We start from the raw sequence: 15,525 nt of genomic DNA, 5'->3' as shown, positions 1-15,525 counted from the left end.
TTCAACTCATTAGCTCATTGTTAAGGTACGTTCACACCAAACGCGAATAGAGCGTCTGGGGTGAATGATTTCCATGTTAAGTAAATGAAAAGGTGCGTTGAAGCGCATCTGGAGGTCCTGCAACGCGATAGACGCGTTTCGCGTGGCACGATGGACGTGATTCCGCCTTATTCGCGCGTCCAGTTCGCGCAAATAACGCATATTTAAAGAGAATTGAGCGTCTTGCGCGAGTGGTGCTTTTTGTGCATTCACGCGTTTGAAGCGAATTCGCGTCTACGCCAGAGTTGAAAAATTTGAACTTTGGCGTCAATTCGTGCCGCATTAACCAATAAGGAGCCTGCTGCTGTCACGTGGTAAAGTGACATGATAAACCCTGCATATAATTTAAAGGACAACTCCGGTGAGAAATGACCCTAGGGGTAATTAACAGATGGTTACCGAGTAGATCGTTCTCTGGGATGCGTTTTCATGAAAATCAAATGTAAAGAGTTTTATCTCTAAAAACAGATTAGCTTATAATGCTTGTCTATGGGGCACAGGGTAGACACAGGGTGGTAAAATTAAATCGCTAGTTAATACCACTAACAAGGCTCAAAACAGCCTCACACTAACACGGTAGCATAATGAGGGTCCCTACATGCAAACCGAAGCATTGAGAACTTTGTAAGTGTACAAACAGTTTAATAAGAAGATACTTTATAAAGACAGTACGTTACGCGTTCGCGGACAGGCATCATCTTGGAAAACAGTCTCGATGAATCGATCCACAAGCGCTGTTCTTAGTGAGCTGGTCGATAGGAATTAAGTTTGTGAAATGTAATAACATGGGCATTTTTATTTTTATTTATTTATTTTCTCTGTTGCATTCAGTGTTTTCTTCCGGAAACAACGGACCATATGAGATTCCAAGTCACAGTTCATCACTTAGCAGAGCGCTCGTGGCTCGATGAGTCGAGACGGTTTGCCAAGACGGCGCCTGTCCGTGAACGCGTAAAGCCCCGTTCACACCGCCAGCGACACGCAGCGACAAAGCGACATGATCCCATTCATTTCAATGGAGCGCTGGCGACTTCCGGCGACACGAGCGACAGTGACCGTTGGCGACAGAATGTGGGCGTGTCAAGCGACACGAGACGCGCGACAAAAGTTCAGAAATTTCAACTTTATGCAAACGAGAAGCGATTTTCGCGAGCGACAACCAATAGGAGTGAAGTCAGTGGAGTGCACGTGATCCGTCTGCTTTACTGCTGCTACTGCGGTGTCCGGAGGAGTTGTTGATATTAGCTTTTAGCAAGCCCCCTGTTCTTTATAATATGTCTCTATGTAGCCTACATACAGAGACACATTTAAAAAAATGATGCATGGAAAAAAGTGTCTGGGATTGTGGGGAAATAAAGTAAGTTTTGACTAAACTGCATGCAATATGGTCTAGCCATTACAGTACAGTGTGTATGTATTCTAATAACTTGCTCTGTTCTGCAAAACACTAGTAATAAAAACGGTACTATAGTACAAATATATTTAATGACGTTTATATGCAACCCGTAGTGGGAACGCCCACTAGCGACATGAATCTCTGGCGCTGGCGACATGCAGTGACAAAATCGCTGGCGGTGTGAACGGGGCTTCAGGGACTGTGTTTATAAATTATCTTCTTATTAAACTGTTTGTACTCTTACAAAGTTCTCAATGCTTCGGTTTGCATGTAGGGACCCTCATTATGCTACCGTGTTAGTGTGAGGCTATTTTGAGCCTTGTTAGTGGTATTAACTAGTGATTTAATTTCACTACTGTGTGCCCCATAGACTAGTGTTATAAGCTAATCTGTTTTTAAAGATAAAACTCTTTACATTCGATTTCATGAAAACAGATTCCCAGAGAACGATCTACTCAGTAACCATCTGTTAATTACCCCTAGGGTCATTTCTCACCGGAGTTGTCCTTTAAGAAATACTGATATTTTGTCACTAAATGTAGTTTTAATGCTTTTCAGTTGATAATGTAGTTGTTTAAAGCTAAAATATGTGGTTTACCTATAAAGACAGTGCCTATTTAAAAAGAACACTCTTGCGATCTCCGGGCGCTCGGCGCTCCTAACTCCAGGGAGAGCAGCCTTTCCTCGGCCAGTCCTTCTGGTGTTTGCCGCTGGCTCGGATGTCTATGTAGAGGTTAAACATGACATATACTTCGTCTTGTGTAGATCTAATGGGATCATTGGTCCAATTATTCTATTGTTGCCTACTGTTACGTCCCAACCTTCGTCTAAGGGTTTATGGAGGGAGTAACAAAAGAATTATTAGAAATTACAAATAAATGAATAAATAAATAAACGTTGAGGAGTCTCCTCGTCCACTATCCCAGATCGTTTCCTCTTATTACACTTGAGGTTTCTTGTAAAAAGGTTCCCCAAGCTTTTTACTACCAATCATACAAAAGATTAGAACAAGAATCTAGTTAACCGTTGTTTTATTAAAGGGGTTAACATAAATCCAATATCAACATAAAGAACAGAAACAAACAACAGACTTAAATAACCAAATCATCAGGAGAGGGCAAGGCCAAAATAACAAACAAAACAATCTCTTACTAAAGGGTATTAAGTAAACTAGATTCCCTATCAAAAGAAAGTTTTGTTGTACAAATGTACAAAAATCATTTTGATTGAGGGCAAAGTGAAGTTTCATAACTTTATATTATATTTAAATATACATGCAGTGAAGATAATCCAGGAAGTGCGTTGGCTGAACCACATGTGTGGCTGTTAATGTTTAAAGGGGGGGTGAAACACTCAGTTTCAGTCAGTGTCATGTCAATCTTGAGTACCTATAGAGTAGCATTGCATCCTGCATATCTCCGAAAAGTCTTTATTTTTTTTATAATTATATAAGAAAGATGCGCTATTCCGAGTCTTTCCGAAAAAGCCGAGCGGGTGGGGGCGTATCGTGTGAGCGGAGCTAAATAATGACGTGTGCAGCAGCGCGCTGTGTGTTTGAGTCGAGTGCGCCGTAAAGCTGTGTCATCCCTAACAGCGGGAAAAAACTTTATTCAAAATAAAAATATGGCTTTTAATCAGATACAGCCATACATCTATGATCCGGAATCAGACCCAGAGGCTGCAGTTGAACAGGAGCAGCAGCAAAAACGACTAGAGCAGGACGTCTGTATGTGGTACAAGTTATACACTAACTATATAATATGCTTAGCGGCTTGTGTTATTTACATATTTATACTTGAATTATATCGTCGTATTTTTGTCTTTGAAGGTGTACATGTGGGAAGTGCAGTTGTGCACGTGTGTGTGTGTGTGTGTGTGTGTTTAAGCGTGGTTTGTGTAGACAATTGTAGTAAGCGGACTGGTTTTGCACAGCAGGATTAGTTAGTGTTTACATAGAAAGACACGGAATAGTAGCGCATTTGAATGAAGAAACGCGCTTATTTAGTTCAACATATTTCCCCCCTCTTTGTGTATTGTTGTTTGGAGTGCTTTTACAATACACAAACATAAAGTTACACATATAGTGGCCAGCTAAACAAATGTACACGCACTACACATCGCATGCTCCATTGATCAATTAACTATACGTGATCATGTTTGGGCTACTTGATGAGCATAGGCAAAAACACAGACATTTGAATCAGTCTAAGGCTGGGGACACACTGCAAGCGTGCCGTGAGCGTCTCGGCTGCGTGGCGTGTCCGTTTTTATTTCGGCTCCCATGTTAACCGGTTAGCGCTTGCATACTGCCTGCGTCAGCCGCGCGGCTCGGACCGCGCGTGAGCCGCGCGGCTGACGCAGGCAGTATGCAAGCGCTAACCTTGCGTTGAAAACGCGTGCATGCTTCAAATAGAAGAGACGCCCATTTTTCACGCGACACGCGAGCGTGTTGGAAGCGTTTCTAGGCAAAATAGCATAGGAAAATATGTTTATATGCCATTTTGACACGAATACATATTAATAAATGACATTTTCATGTTTGAAAGTCTTTAGGTTCACATAAATGCAGATATAGGCCTACTTGTAATAATAAAAAACAACATAATTATCGATTTTGAAATATTAAACCTGTCAATACAGAACGAAATATTCTGTAGCCTATTTTGCCGTCAATACCATAGATATGTGGTCAATAGGCTACTGCCGACGTTGTCTTTGCTGTATCAATAGGCAATATATTTATATTTAACATGAAGTATAGGGCTTCCCAGCAGCAGCAGAGGCGCCGCGTCAGACACGCTTCTGGTGTGCAAAGACAGAGAAAACGCTGCGCAGCCGCACCGCGGATGACACACAACAGAAACGCCACGCTTGCAGTGTGTCTCCGGCCTAACTCACCGCCTGCGGTTCTAACGTTGGGACCTTTATCGTTGGGACTGCTCCATCCTTCAGCATTAGGCGATCGGAAAATCCGGCATCGAGCTGGGCCTTGTTTATGAAACAGTCGGCACCGAAATGCAGTGAACAGACATAAACCTTTGCGCAACTCAGTTGCTGATCCGGAAAAGCTAATTACATCCACTGTTGCCTTAACGCGGGGTTTTTGGGGAATCTGTGCAGGACTGTCTTGGTCTGGCAACCAAAAACGCACTTTTTTGGTGACATAGTTAATTTCTTGAAGTCACATCACCTGTGCAGCGCAGCCTACGAGCCAGCGCTTTGATGGGCGTAGCCTGTTACTTTCGCTCTCTCCCTCTCTCTCTCTCACGCGCTTCCGGTAGAATTGTCCGTAAGGCCCATACAAGGAAATTCCGCCCCCATTAACGTCAAAGGGGACGCATGATCGCAAAAAACTTGCCGAAACTTATGACTAACCGGAAGTAGTATTTTTGACAAAGAAATACTCCCATCAAACGTCCACCTTAACTTTTGAAACTTTGTCTATGTTTAGTATGGGATTCCAAGTCTTTAACAGTGTAAAAAGATCAGTATGCATGAAACAGCATTTCACCCCCCCTTTAATATATTTCACCAGGAGCGCCTTTAATACGCGTCTATTTCGCTTCAAATGCTCGATTTCTATGCGCGTCCAATTAGCTGCGTACACGCGAATGGATTCAAAATGTTCACGCGTCAAACTAGACGAGGTAGACGCAATTTGAACACAATTCGCATTTGGTGTGAACGCAGCGTCAGAGGTCATTGTACTAATAAAACATGTCAAAAGATCTTTAAGACATGTCTTTAAGTTTCAGTTGTTTTGCAATGAATGTACGTTTTACTTTTCTATTTATTTTTGTGATTTTTTTTGTGTTTGTTTTTATTTCTATTCTAACTATTTCAATTCACCAAACATTATTTTTTACTAGTTTTTTAACTGTCGTTAACAATTACACTTTAATTATTGTGCATAACACATGAGAAAAAGAGCACATAAACACACTCATAAATCAGTGGTTCGCAAACCTGTCCTGGGGACCCCCAACCACTGCACATTTAGCATGTCTCCCTCATCAGACACACCTGATTCAACTCATTAGCTCATTATTAGAGACTGCAAGACTTGAACTAGGTCTCAATGAGGAAGACATACAAAATGTGCAGCTGTGAGGGGTCTCCAGGACAGGTTTTAGAAACCACTGCTCTAAATCATAAATCGTTGAGGAAACAAACACGGCTTACTTCATAGATTTCCTGTTTCCTCTCATAAGTCATGGACGCTCCTGTGGGATTGCCTCCGTTGGGGATGGTGTACAGGACTCTGGGTGCGGTACAGCCGGGCTTCTGCGCCTCATCCGGGTCCCAGCGCGACAGGACACTCCTGAGGTCTTCTGGGATCATGCCGTGCTGATCGCTTCGCACATTCAGGATCTGGCAGCCCAGCGGCTGCAGCTGTTGATGAAATAGTTGGCAATAACTAGCATGTAAACACTCTCCTCAACGCTCAAGAGAGATCACAGGTAAAACAGGGATGATGGGGAATGGGCTCCATTTGTCCTTACGGCTGCCAGCGTTCCTGAGTAAGTGGGAGCATCAAGGAGGACGTTGTCTCCAGGATTGACAAGCATCTCAAATATCTGATGAACAGAACAAAGGAACATTATTATATAGAAATCACCATAATCTCTCCAAAAAGCCCCAAACCATGATGACACAACTAGGCCCACTCCGTATAAGGATGAAAAAAAAAAAAAGAGCGACTGTGAGATAGAAACCACACGAACAGCAAACGTTTCAGTCACAACATGACCTAATTTGGCACTAAAAAAGGTCATGTTGAGACCGAAATGTTTGCTGTTTTCTTTTTGTTGTCGTCTTTTTTCACCGTTATAATGTGCCAGACATCTTCACAGCTTTTATCCTTGATTATGGCACATACTCCAATATGCATATCACTAATAATATCAAGCATAATTCTCAGTTTGCAAACATCAGGATTAGAGTGACTATCACAATGAGAGCATTTATTATGGACAGTTCATTTAGTGTCATTATAGTTTAAATTAGCTTATATTTTCCATTTTCATTTTTAATTAATTGTTAAGTTTTAGTAATTTGGTTGGGTATTTTTGACTTTTTTTTTTTAGACATTGCCTATACATTTTTTTTATGTGTTTTTATTTCAGCTTTATATTTTAAATATAAAGATCTGTAAATATATATATATATATATATATATATATATATATATACAGATCAGGCATAACATTATGACTACTGACAGGTGAAGTGAACAACACTGATGATCTCTTCATCACGGCTCCTGTTAGTGGGTGGGATATATTAGGCAGCAAGTGAACATTTTACATTTACATTTACATTTATGCATTTAGCAGACGCTTTTATCCAAAGCGACTTACAACTCAGGAGAACAGGAAGTGATCGGTCAAGAAGAGGCAACGAAACACAAAAAGTGCCCTAAATACCAAGATTTGTACACTACTCAGAGTAGCAAAAACCAGAAAAGGGAAGAAGAAAGGAGAAATAGAGAGGGAAAGAGGTTTTTTTTTTAATGTAAGATTAAGTGCTCGTGGAAGAGATGAGTTTTTACCTGTCTTTTGAATGAAGCGAGTGATTCTGTTGTGCGTATGGAGGACGGAAGGTCGTTCCACCAACCCGGAACAATGAAAGAAAAAGTTCTAGAGAGGGATTTCATGCCATCTGTGATGGTACCACAAGCCTCCTCTCATTAGCGGAGCGAAGGCTTCTGGTGGGGGTGTAGACTCGTAGGAGTGAGTCGAAGTATGCGGGTGCTGAGCTTGTGGAAGATCCATTAGCAAGAGTCAGAGCTTTGAAATTGATCCGGGCAGCGAGTGGTAGCCAATGCAGAGAGATGAATAGAGGTGTGACATGAGCCCTTTTGGGCTCATTGAATACAAGACGCGCCGCAGCGTTCTGGATCATTTGCAGCGGTTTGATTGCACAAGATGGAAGTCCAGCCAGAAGCGCATTGCAATAGTCAAGTCTAGAAATGACCAGGGCTTGGACAAGAAGCTGTGTTGCATGCTCCGTAAGGAACGGTCTGATTTTCCTGATGTTGTGCAACGCAAACCTGCATGACCGAGCCGTCTTCGAGATGTGGTCTTTGAAGGACAGCTGGTCATCAAAGATTACTCCAAGATTTCTGACCGACCCTGAAGGAGTAATCAAAGATGAACCTAGCTGGATGGTAAAATCGTGTTGTATGGTGGGGTTAGCAGGGAAAACAAGCAGCTCAGTCTTTGCTAGATTGAGCTGCAGGTGATGTTTTTTCATCCATGCCGAGATGTCCGCCAGACAGTTTGAGATTCGTGCAGCTACTGTGGGATCATCTGGTTGAAATGAGAGGTAGAGCTGTGTGTCATCAGCATAGCAATGATATGAGAGGCCATGTGCCTGAATGATGGGTCCCAATGATGTAGTGTAAATGGAGAAGAGGTCCAAGCACTGAGCCCTGAGGAACCCCCGTGGTCAGTTGATGTGTTTTGGATACCTCTCCTCTCCAGGCAACCTTAAAAGACCTACCTGTGAGATAGGACTCAAACCAGTGGAGAGGAGTCCCTGTGATGCCCAGAGATGAGAGGGTGGACAGAAGAATCTGATGATTCACAGTGTCAAAGGCAGCAGACAGATCAAGGAGGATGAGGACTGATGATTTGGAAGCAGCTTTAGCCAGCCGCAGGGCTTCAGTAACTGACAGTAATGCCGTCTCAGTTGAGTGGCCCTTTTTGAAGCCTGACTGGTTTACGTCCAGTTGATTAGTCTGTGAGAGGAAAGATGAGACCTGGTTGAACACAACTCTTTCAAGTGTTTTCGCAATGAATGGTAGGAGAGAAACAGGTCTGTAGTTCTCTACAAGTGATGTGTCTAATGTGGGTTTTTTAAGCAGTGGGGTTACCCGAGCCTGCTTGAATGTGGTGGGGAAGATGCCGGTGGAGAGAGATGTGTTGATGATGTGTGTGAGTGCTGGTAAGAGTGTAGGGGAGATGGCTTGTAGGAGATGTGAGGGGATGGGATCTAGAGGGCAGGTAGTGGGATGGCTGGAGAGGAGAAGCTTAGATACTTTGTCCTCAGTGAGTGTAGAGAAGGAGGAGAGAAGATGTTTGGCTGTGGATGTGGCTGATTCAAAAGTGTGTGTGTGTGGAGGTGTGAACTGACTGCTGATGAGTGTGGTTTTTTCTGTGAAAAAATTAGCAAGATCGTCTGCAGAAAGAGAGGTGGTGGGAGATGGTGGAGGGGGATAGAGCAGAGAGGTGAAAGCTCTGAAAAGTGTGCGTGAGTCTGAGGTGCTGTTGATTTTGTTGTGGAAATATGCGGATTTAGCTGTATGGACGTCCTGTGAGAAGGAAATGAGCAGAGATTGGTACTTACTCAGGTCAGATGGTTCGTTTGATTTGCGTCATTTTCTCTCTGCTGCCCTAAGTTTGGTCCGGTGTTCACGAAGAACATCAGATAACCAAAGGTTAGAGGGAGTAGCGCGAGCTGGCCTAGAAGACAGAGGGCAGATAGTATCTAGACAAGAGAGGTTAAAGTGGAACATAAAGTGTCTGTTGCAGTGTTGACATCCATAGAGGAGAATTGTGTGGGTGACGGAAGAGAGGATGACACAACGGAGGAGAGGTGAGAGGGAGAAAGAGAACGCAGGTTTCGTCTGAAACTAACTGGTAGAGGAGGTGGAAGTGCATGAGTAGTAAGATGTAGATTAAATGTAATGAAGTAATGATCAGTAATGAAGTAGTAATGAAGTAATTTTGTCCTCAAAGTTGATGTGTTAGAAGCAGGAAAAATGGCAAGCGTAAGGATTAGAGCGAGTTTGACAAGGGCCAAATTGTGATGGCGACTGGGTCAGAGCATCTCCAAAACTGCAGCTCTTGTGGGCTGTTCACGGTCTGCAGTGGTCAGTCTCTATCAAAAGTATTTATCACGCCCAGATAACAGAAAATGGGCAAATAGGCAGGATGTGGGCGGAGTTTAGGCAATGACTATAGACGGCGGATAAATGGCTATCCACCTGTCAATCAAAGTAACCACGCCCCTTAATTATGTAGAACTTTAAGGCTTTATATAATGTAAACGAATGGGTTAAAAAAAAAAAAATTCACCCCCCTCACAGTTGTCATGAAGGTCAAAATTAGCCTTATAAGCCAAAACCACAATTTGTACCAGAATGTAAACGTTTTTTTCTGCTGTAAAGTTGGGCATTTTAACATGAGGCTCAATGAGATTCTGCTCCTTCTGGAGCCGCTCTAGTGGCCAGTCGATGAACTGCAGTTTACATTACTTCCGTATTGACTTCAAGAGAGATCGCGGGAGGTTGCCACGTAGAAAGCACCAACATTGCAACTTACAGGACTTAAAGGATCTGCTGCTATAATCTTGGTGCCAGATACCACAGCACACCTTCAGGGGTCTAGTGGAGCCTCGACGGGTCAGCAAAAGGGGGACCAATAACATATTAGGTCATAATGTTATGCCTGATGGGTGTTTGTATATGTATATCTAATTTTATCTTGTTAACATTAATTTAATTTCAAGGAATAAAACAGTTTTTAACAGTTTTATTTACATTTACATATTTAGCAGAAACTTTTATCCAAAGCTATTTACATTGCATTCAAGGTACACGTTTATCAGTTCTTGCTGATCCCTGGGAATTGAAGGAAGGCTTAGTTAACTATAATAACCCTGACCTTATTATTATTGATCATGAATAGCACTGTAAAAAGCTCACTATCTGTCTGATTAGGCCCAGATAACATCATGCAGGATGGCGGTGGTGTGTGTGAGGTGGGCATACTTTGCAGAGGCCCTCCTGACTGCCGGTGGTGACACACATCTCCATCTGTCCTCTCTCTGGGCTGAAGCCGGCGGTGGGAGGATTGTGGAGGCTTTTCTGAAGATCCTTCATCCATGAGAGCAGCTCTGGAATACTACGAGCGCACACACACACACACACACACAAACACAGACACACACACACACACACACACGCCAATAAAACAATAGCAGTGCTTACACATTGACATTTTGGTGTAATGTAAACATAAACTCCCGACTTCTAAGATCATCTAACGGTGTCACGTAAACTATGTTAAAGGAACACTCCACTTTTTTGGAAAATAGGCTCATTTTCTAAGCCGCTTAGAGTTAAACGGTTGAGTTTTACCGTTTTTGAATCCATTCAGCCGATCTCTGTATCTGGCAGTAGCACTTTTAGCATAGCTTATCATACATCATGGAATCGGATTAGATCATTAGTATCGCGCTCAAAAATGACCAAAGACTTTCACTATATTTTCCTATTCAAACTTGACTCTTCTGTAGTTACATCCAAGGGGGTAATCTAGCACTCGGAAAGCGTTCCACCCTTAGGGGCGGCCATTGCTAACCAAGCCATCACCTGCTGTTAGCATCCCATTCATTTTGGCATCACTTTGACAGTGAATAACTTTACATCAGAGGCGTTTAAAGACTCCATTTGTCCATTGTTTATTTCTAAAGAAACACGACAATGCATAAAAGGCTCCATTACCTTGTATCTTACACTATCGCCCCGCAGAAGCCGTTTTTGTAAAAATAGGCTAACGATTGCGTCATAACCAATGCGACTCTGTCGCACAGCTGAGGAATTACCGTATAGACCTGAGGAGACGCTCGCAGGCAATCTTTAACTGTCTATGAGACAGTCGGGGGGACGTGGAGACATAAAGTCTGATAAAGTCAAGGGAGAAGAATGGGGAGAAGCCGATAGTGAGCCAAAAGCAACGGGAGAAAATATTTAAACAACGTGATTCAGCTTTCACTTTCCACAACTACTAGAAGACCTGCAGCTATCAGACAGGAGGCTCACGTCACATCTACGTCCTCAAGCTCAGTCTGAGCCTGCGCAGTTCGCTCCGCCATCAGGAAGTGAGTGACTCTGATGGGAACGCTCTGTCCATTTCTTTTACTGTCTATGGTTACATCATGTACCAAGACCAACGGAAAATGAAGTTGCGATTGTTTTTTTTGACCGATATAGCTAGGAACTATTTTCTGCGTAATATCACTGCGCCGCTTCACCCATAGTACGGCAGCAAAGTTCCCTGATTATTACGCAGGAATGAGAGAATAGTTCCTATCAATAATCGGTCTAAAAATCAAAACTTCTCTTTTTCCATTGGTCTTAAAACATGATGTAACTACAGAATAGTCAAGTTTTAAATAGGAAAAATATTATCTTCGAAAAAATTAAGTCTTTGGTCATTTTATTTGAGCGCGATGCTAATGGTCTAATCCGATTCAATGATGTATGCTAAGCTATGGTAAAAGTGCTACCGCCAGATACAGAGATCGGCTGAATGGATTCAAAAACCCTAAAACTCAACTGTTTAACTCTAATGGGACTGGAAAATTAGCCTTTTTTTTTTTTAAAGTGGAGTGTTCCTTTAATTAATGAATGTTTCACATGCTTCAGTACTTTATTTGGCTATTTGCATTTAATTATTTTAAAGTGCTATCGATTTTTCATTAAACGCATGCATTAATTATGACATTCCTAATACGATAAATAGTATTTAAATATCCATTTAAATACGCTTATCGTATGCCATATTGATATAAAAAAATAAAAAAATACAATCAAATCTTTGTTATCAAAAACTTGGATTGCATTTAAACACTGCATAAGGGTTTTCCAAACCGGGGCTCATGAAGTAACTGGAAAACTTTCCAAACGTACAGTCAAACCAAAATTTACAACATTTTCTCACATTATCACAGTTTATTCACTATAGCATGACAAGAGCTCAGAGTTAAACTGTGTCAGAACTGTGTAAGATAACTTTGACAGAAAGGGATGTAATGGATTACAATCAGCCAATCAGCTGTTAAATTTAAGTAACAATTTAGTTAAATGACCAAGCAATGCTTCATTGTCTCCAGCATGTGGTGTCAAAGGTCACATTAGCAATTAAAGAAAAAACACTTCAGCAAAACATGCTCAGGTCAAAGTGTCTGATTCATTTTGCTCCCAAATGTTTATCAATTTTACTAGTAGTCGACTGGAAGAAGAATATTTGGGTATAAAACATGCTCTCCTCACTTACAGAAATGAACTATAGTGTCCTGCACACACTAGCGAAACATTATTTCTGGTGTCTTTTTGGTTTGACTATATCTAAAGGGTAGGCCTTTTTAGAAAGACAAAATTTAAAAGACAAAACATATAAATATTTGTTTGAATAATGTATGGGTTGTGAGAGGTCAAATCCCGGACGAGCCCCCAATAATGTAATCCAAAAAACAAGTAACTGTAACCTTGCAATTGGATTATATAATACAGATTACACTGAGCAATAGTGTATGTTTGATACCCAGATGAGCCGGAGTACTGCAGCGCCCTCTTCATCAGCGTCTCATCCAACACCACATCATCTCCTCCCTTTACTTTAATGGTGGCCGACTGGAAGGGGAAGGTGTTGGGATTGGGAGCTCCTCCGGCCAGAGAGATCAGAGACGGAGGAGATCGCTGCTGCAGCTCAGCTGGGGCAATAATCACAACATAAATGAGGCACGGTCTATTAGGGCAAGTCATCTTTCTTTATATAACACTTTATACAGTACAGAGGATTCATCAGATATGAGACACATTCTGCTGTGAAGCAGCTCTACAGGAGACAACAGTGTCATTATTCAGCTCAACTCAGTTCAGTTCAATACTGCAGTTCTATTCTACGGGAGACATTGTCTGACAGTCAGCTGAAAGGGTTAGTTCACCCCAAAATGAAATGTATGTCATTAACTCCTCCCCCTAATGTCGTTCCTCACCCGTAAGACCTCCGTTCATCTTCACACACAGTTTAAGATATTTTATATTTACTCTGAGAGCGTATGCAAGTGTATGCACACTATACTGTCCATGTCCAGAAAGGGAATAAAAACATCATCAGAGTAGTCCATATGGGACATCAGTTAGTTCATTAGAGTCTCTTGAAGCATCGAAAATACATTTGGGTCCAAAAATAACAAAAACTACGACTTTATTCAGCATTGTCTTCTCTTCTGCATTTGTGTTCAATCCCCAAATAAAGATTCAAACGGTTATGAATCAGCGGATTGATTCATGATTCGGATCGCGGGTCAAACTGCTGAAATCACGTGACATTAGTGATCCGAATCATGAATCAATGCGCTAATTCATAACCTTTTGAATCTTTATTTGATGATTGAACACAAATGCAGAAGAGAAGTCAATGCTGAATGAAGTCGTAGTTTTTGATATTTTTGGACTCAAATGTATTTTCGCTGCTTCAAGAGACTCTAATGAACTAACTGATGTCCCATATGGACTACTGTGATGTTTTTATTCCCTTTCTGGACATGGACAGTATAGTGTGCATACACTTGCATTCGCTCTCAGACTAAATATAAAATATCTTCATCCGTGTCTGAAGATGAACGGAGGTCTTACGGGTGAGGAACGACATTAGGGGGAGGAGTTAATGACATACATTTGATTTTTGAGTGAACTAACCCTTTAAGTTTTGTCCTCATCTAATAGAGTCAGAGCCGTCAAATCCTTAATATTACTGAACATTAAGTGCCTTTTAAGATCATCTCAGTCAGGCGGTTCATTTCAATAAACAGTATTATAATAATAAAACTCAGACTCACTCAGTAAGCGAATAGCCGATGGTTTTCTTGCTGCGCTCACAGCTGTCAGAAAGCGAGCGTAATTCATGCTTCTGATGGGATGGAGGCCCTGAGAACAGTTAAACAGACAAGTGATTTTAATTTGTGCGCATCTGTAATAAACAGTTTGTTTCCATCATAATTTGCAAGCCTTCCTAATGGGACTTCTAATGGGAGTATCCACATTTAACTGGATAGACTGAGATTATAAACTGTCATATGATTAATCATGATGAATTGCATTTAACATAAAAGTTTGTGCTTATGTGTGATTATATATATATATATATATATATATATATATATATATATATATATATATATATATATATATATATATATATATATATATAATAATAATATACACACACATTTAACCACAAACTGTAATGTTAAATGCAACTCATCGTGATTTACTGATTTGACAACCTTAGAAGAAACTGATCTATCAATGTAATCATTTAGACATCTGAAGAGTCCATTAAAGCTACGGTGTAACTTTTTTTGTTTACTCTTAGCTAAAAACACGTAGTTCTTTCAAAAATATATGTGCTCATTAATGTATATTTACTTCTTTCAAGTAATAAAGTATTCTCGTAAGTTTATAATATGCCGTTGAAAACACATACGGGTGAGGGGTTCGAATGCCGAGGAACAGAAGCTGTTCTGAGAGGAACAGAAACTATTATTCACTGGATGGTCATATACCTTTACACCGCTAGATGGGGGAAAATATCACACAGTGGAGCTTTAATAAAACCAAACCTAACTGGTTCCAAATTATGATATAGAGAAAAAATTTGAATGATGCACATATACATAAACTTACCATAAATAGAAAAATAAAGCGCTTTATTGTGCATCAAAAAAAGCATAACCTACAAGGAAAATAAACATAAATCTGCCTTTTGTGTATTAAACAATGCATGCTGATCCCATTTTGGATTACGAAATTTAAGATGCAATCGATTTCTTGTGCAACAGGTTTAACAAGGTGCATTTTAAATTCACTCCTAGCTGGGTTAAAATCTTAAAATATATTTATGGAAAACATGATTTAAGTTACTAACATGCTGGAAATTCAACTCCATGAAACATACATGGCACGCAAAATAAATCGCGTGCACGTCAACACAATCATCAGTCATACAAATAAACACACAATACGAATCATCAACACTTTAAGCTTTGTAAAACGACGCACATTTTACAATCTACAAGCGTAACCTTTAAAGCACATTACTGACCCGTAACTTCCCGTACCGCTGACCGTCTCCCGCAAGGCTTTCTGGTCCGTGTAGTTTACTTTGAGACACTGTCCCAAATAGTAGTTAATTTTAAGTGGCCAAAGTAGTAGTATGGGGATTTTGGAAAGGTCCAAACATTTGTTCTTCCTGTTAGCGAACAGGAACACCAGTTAATCACAAACGACTGTGATT

At 40.9% G+C, this 15,525-nt stretch overlaps 1 protein-coding gene across 2 annotated transcripts in view; it reads right to left on the bottom strand.

Moving 5' to 3' along the window:
• aadat (aminoadipate aminotransferase) overlaps positions 1-15,525 on the bottom strand; it is a 72,480-nt gene that overhangs the window by 19,125 nt on the left and 37,830 nt on the right. Inside the window, exons 1-6 of one of the 2 annotated variants that reach the window (XM_067447150.1) lie at positions 15,334-15,489; positions 14,069-14,156; positions 12,769-12,937; positions 10,212-10,344; positions 5,938-6,012; positions 5,618-5,827 (exon numbers count right to left, since the gene is read on the bottom strand). In XM_067447150.1, the coding sequence (XP_067303251.1) occupies positions 5,618-5,827; positions 5,938-6,012; positions 10,212-10,344; positions 12,769-12,937; positions 14,069-14,135 (654 nt within the window). In that variant the 5' untranslated portion in view covers positions 14,136-14,156; positions 15,334-15,489. Of the gene's footprint in view, positions 1-5,617; positions 5,828-5,937; positions 6,013-10,211; positions 10,345-12,768; positions 12,938-14,068; positions 14,157-15,333; positions 15,490-15,525 lie in introns of those variants that run through there. The other variant, XM_067447148.1, reaches the window with a different exon arrangement.

Source organism: Pseudorasbora parva, chromosome 1, assembly GCF_024679245.1.
Source record: "Pseudorasbora parva isolate DD20220531a chromosome 1, ASM2467924v1, whole genome shotgun sequence".
In the NCBI taxonomy this organism is placed as follows: domain Eukaryota; kingdom Metazoa; phylum Chordata; class Actinopteri; order Cypriniformes; family Gobionidae; genus Pseudorasbora; species Pseudorasbora parva.
This window is presented reverse-complemented; position numbering and strand designations above follow the sequence as displayed.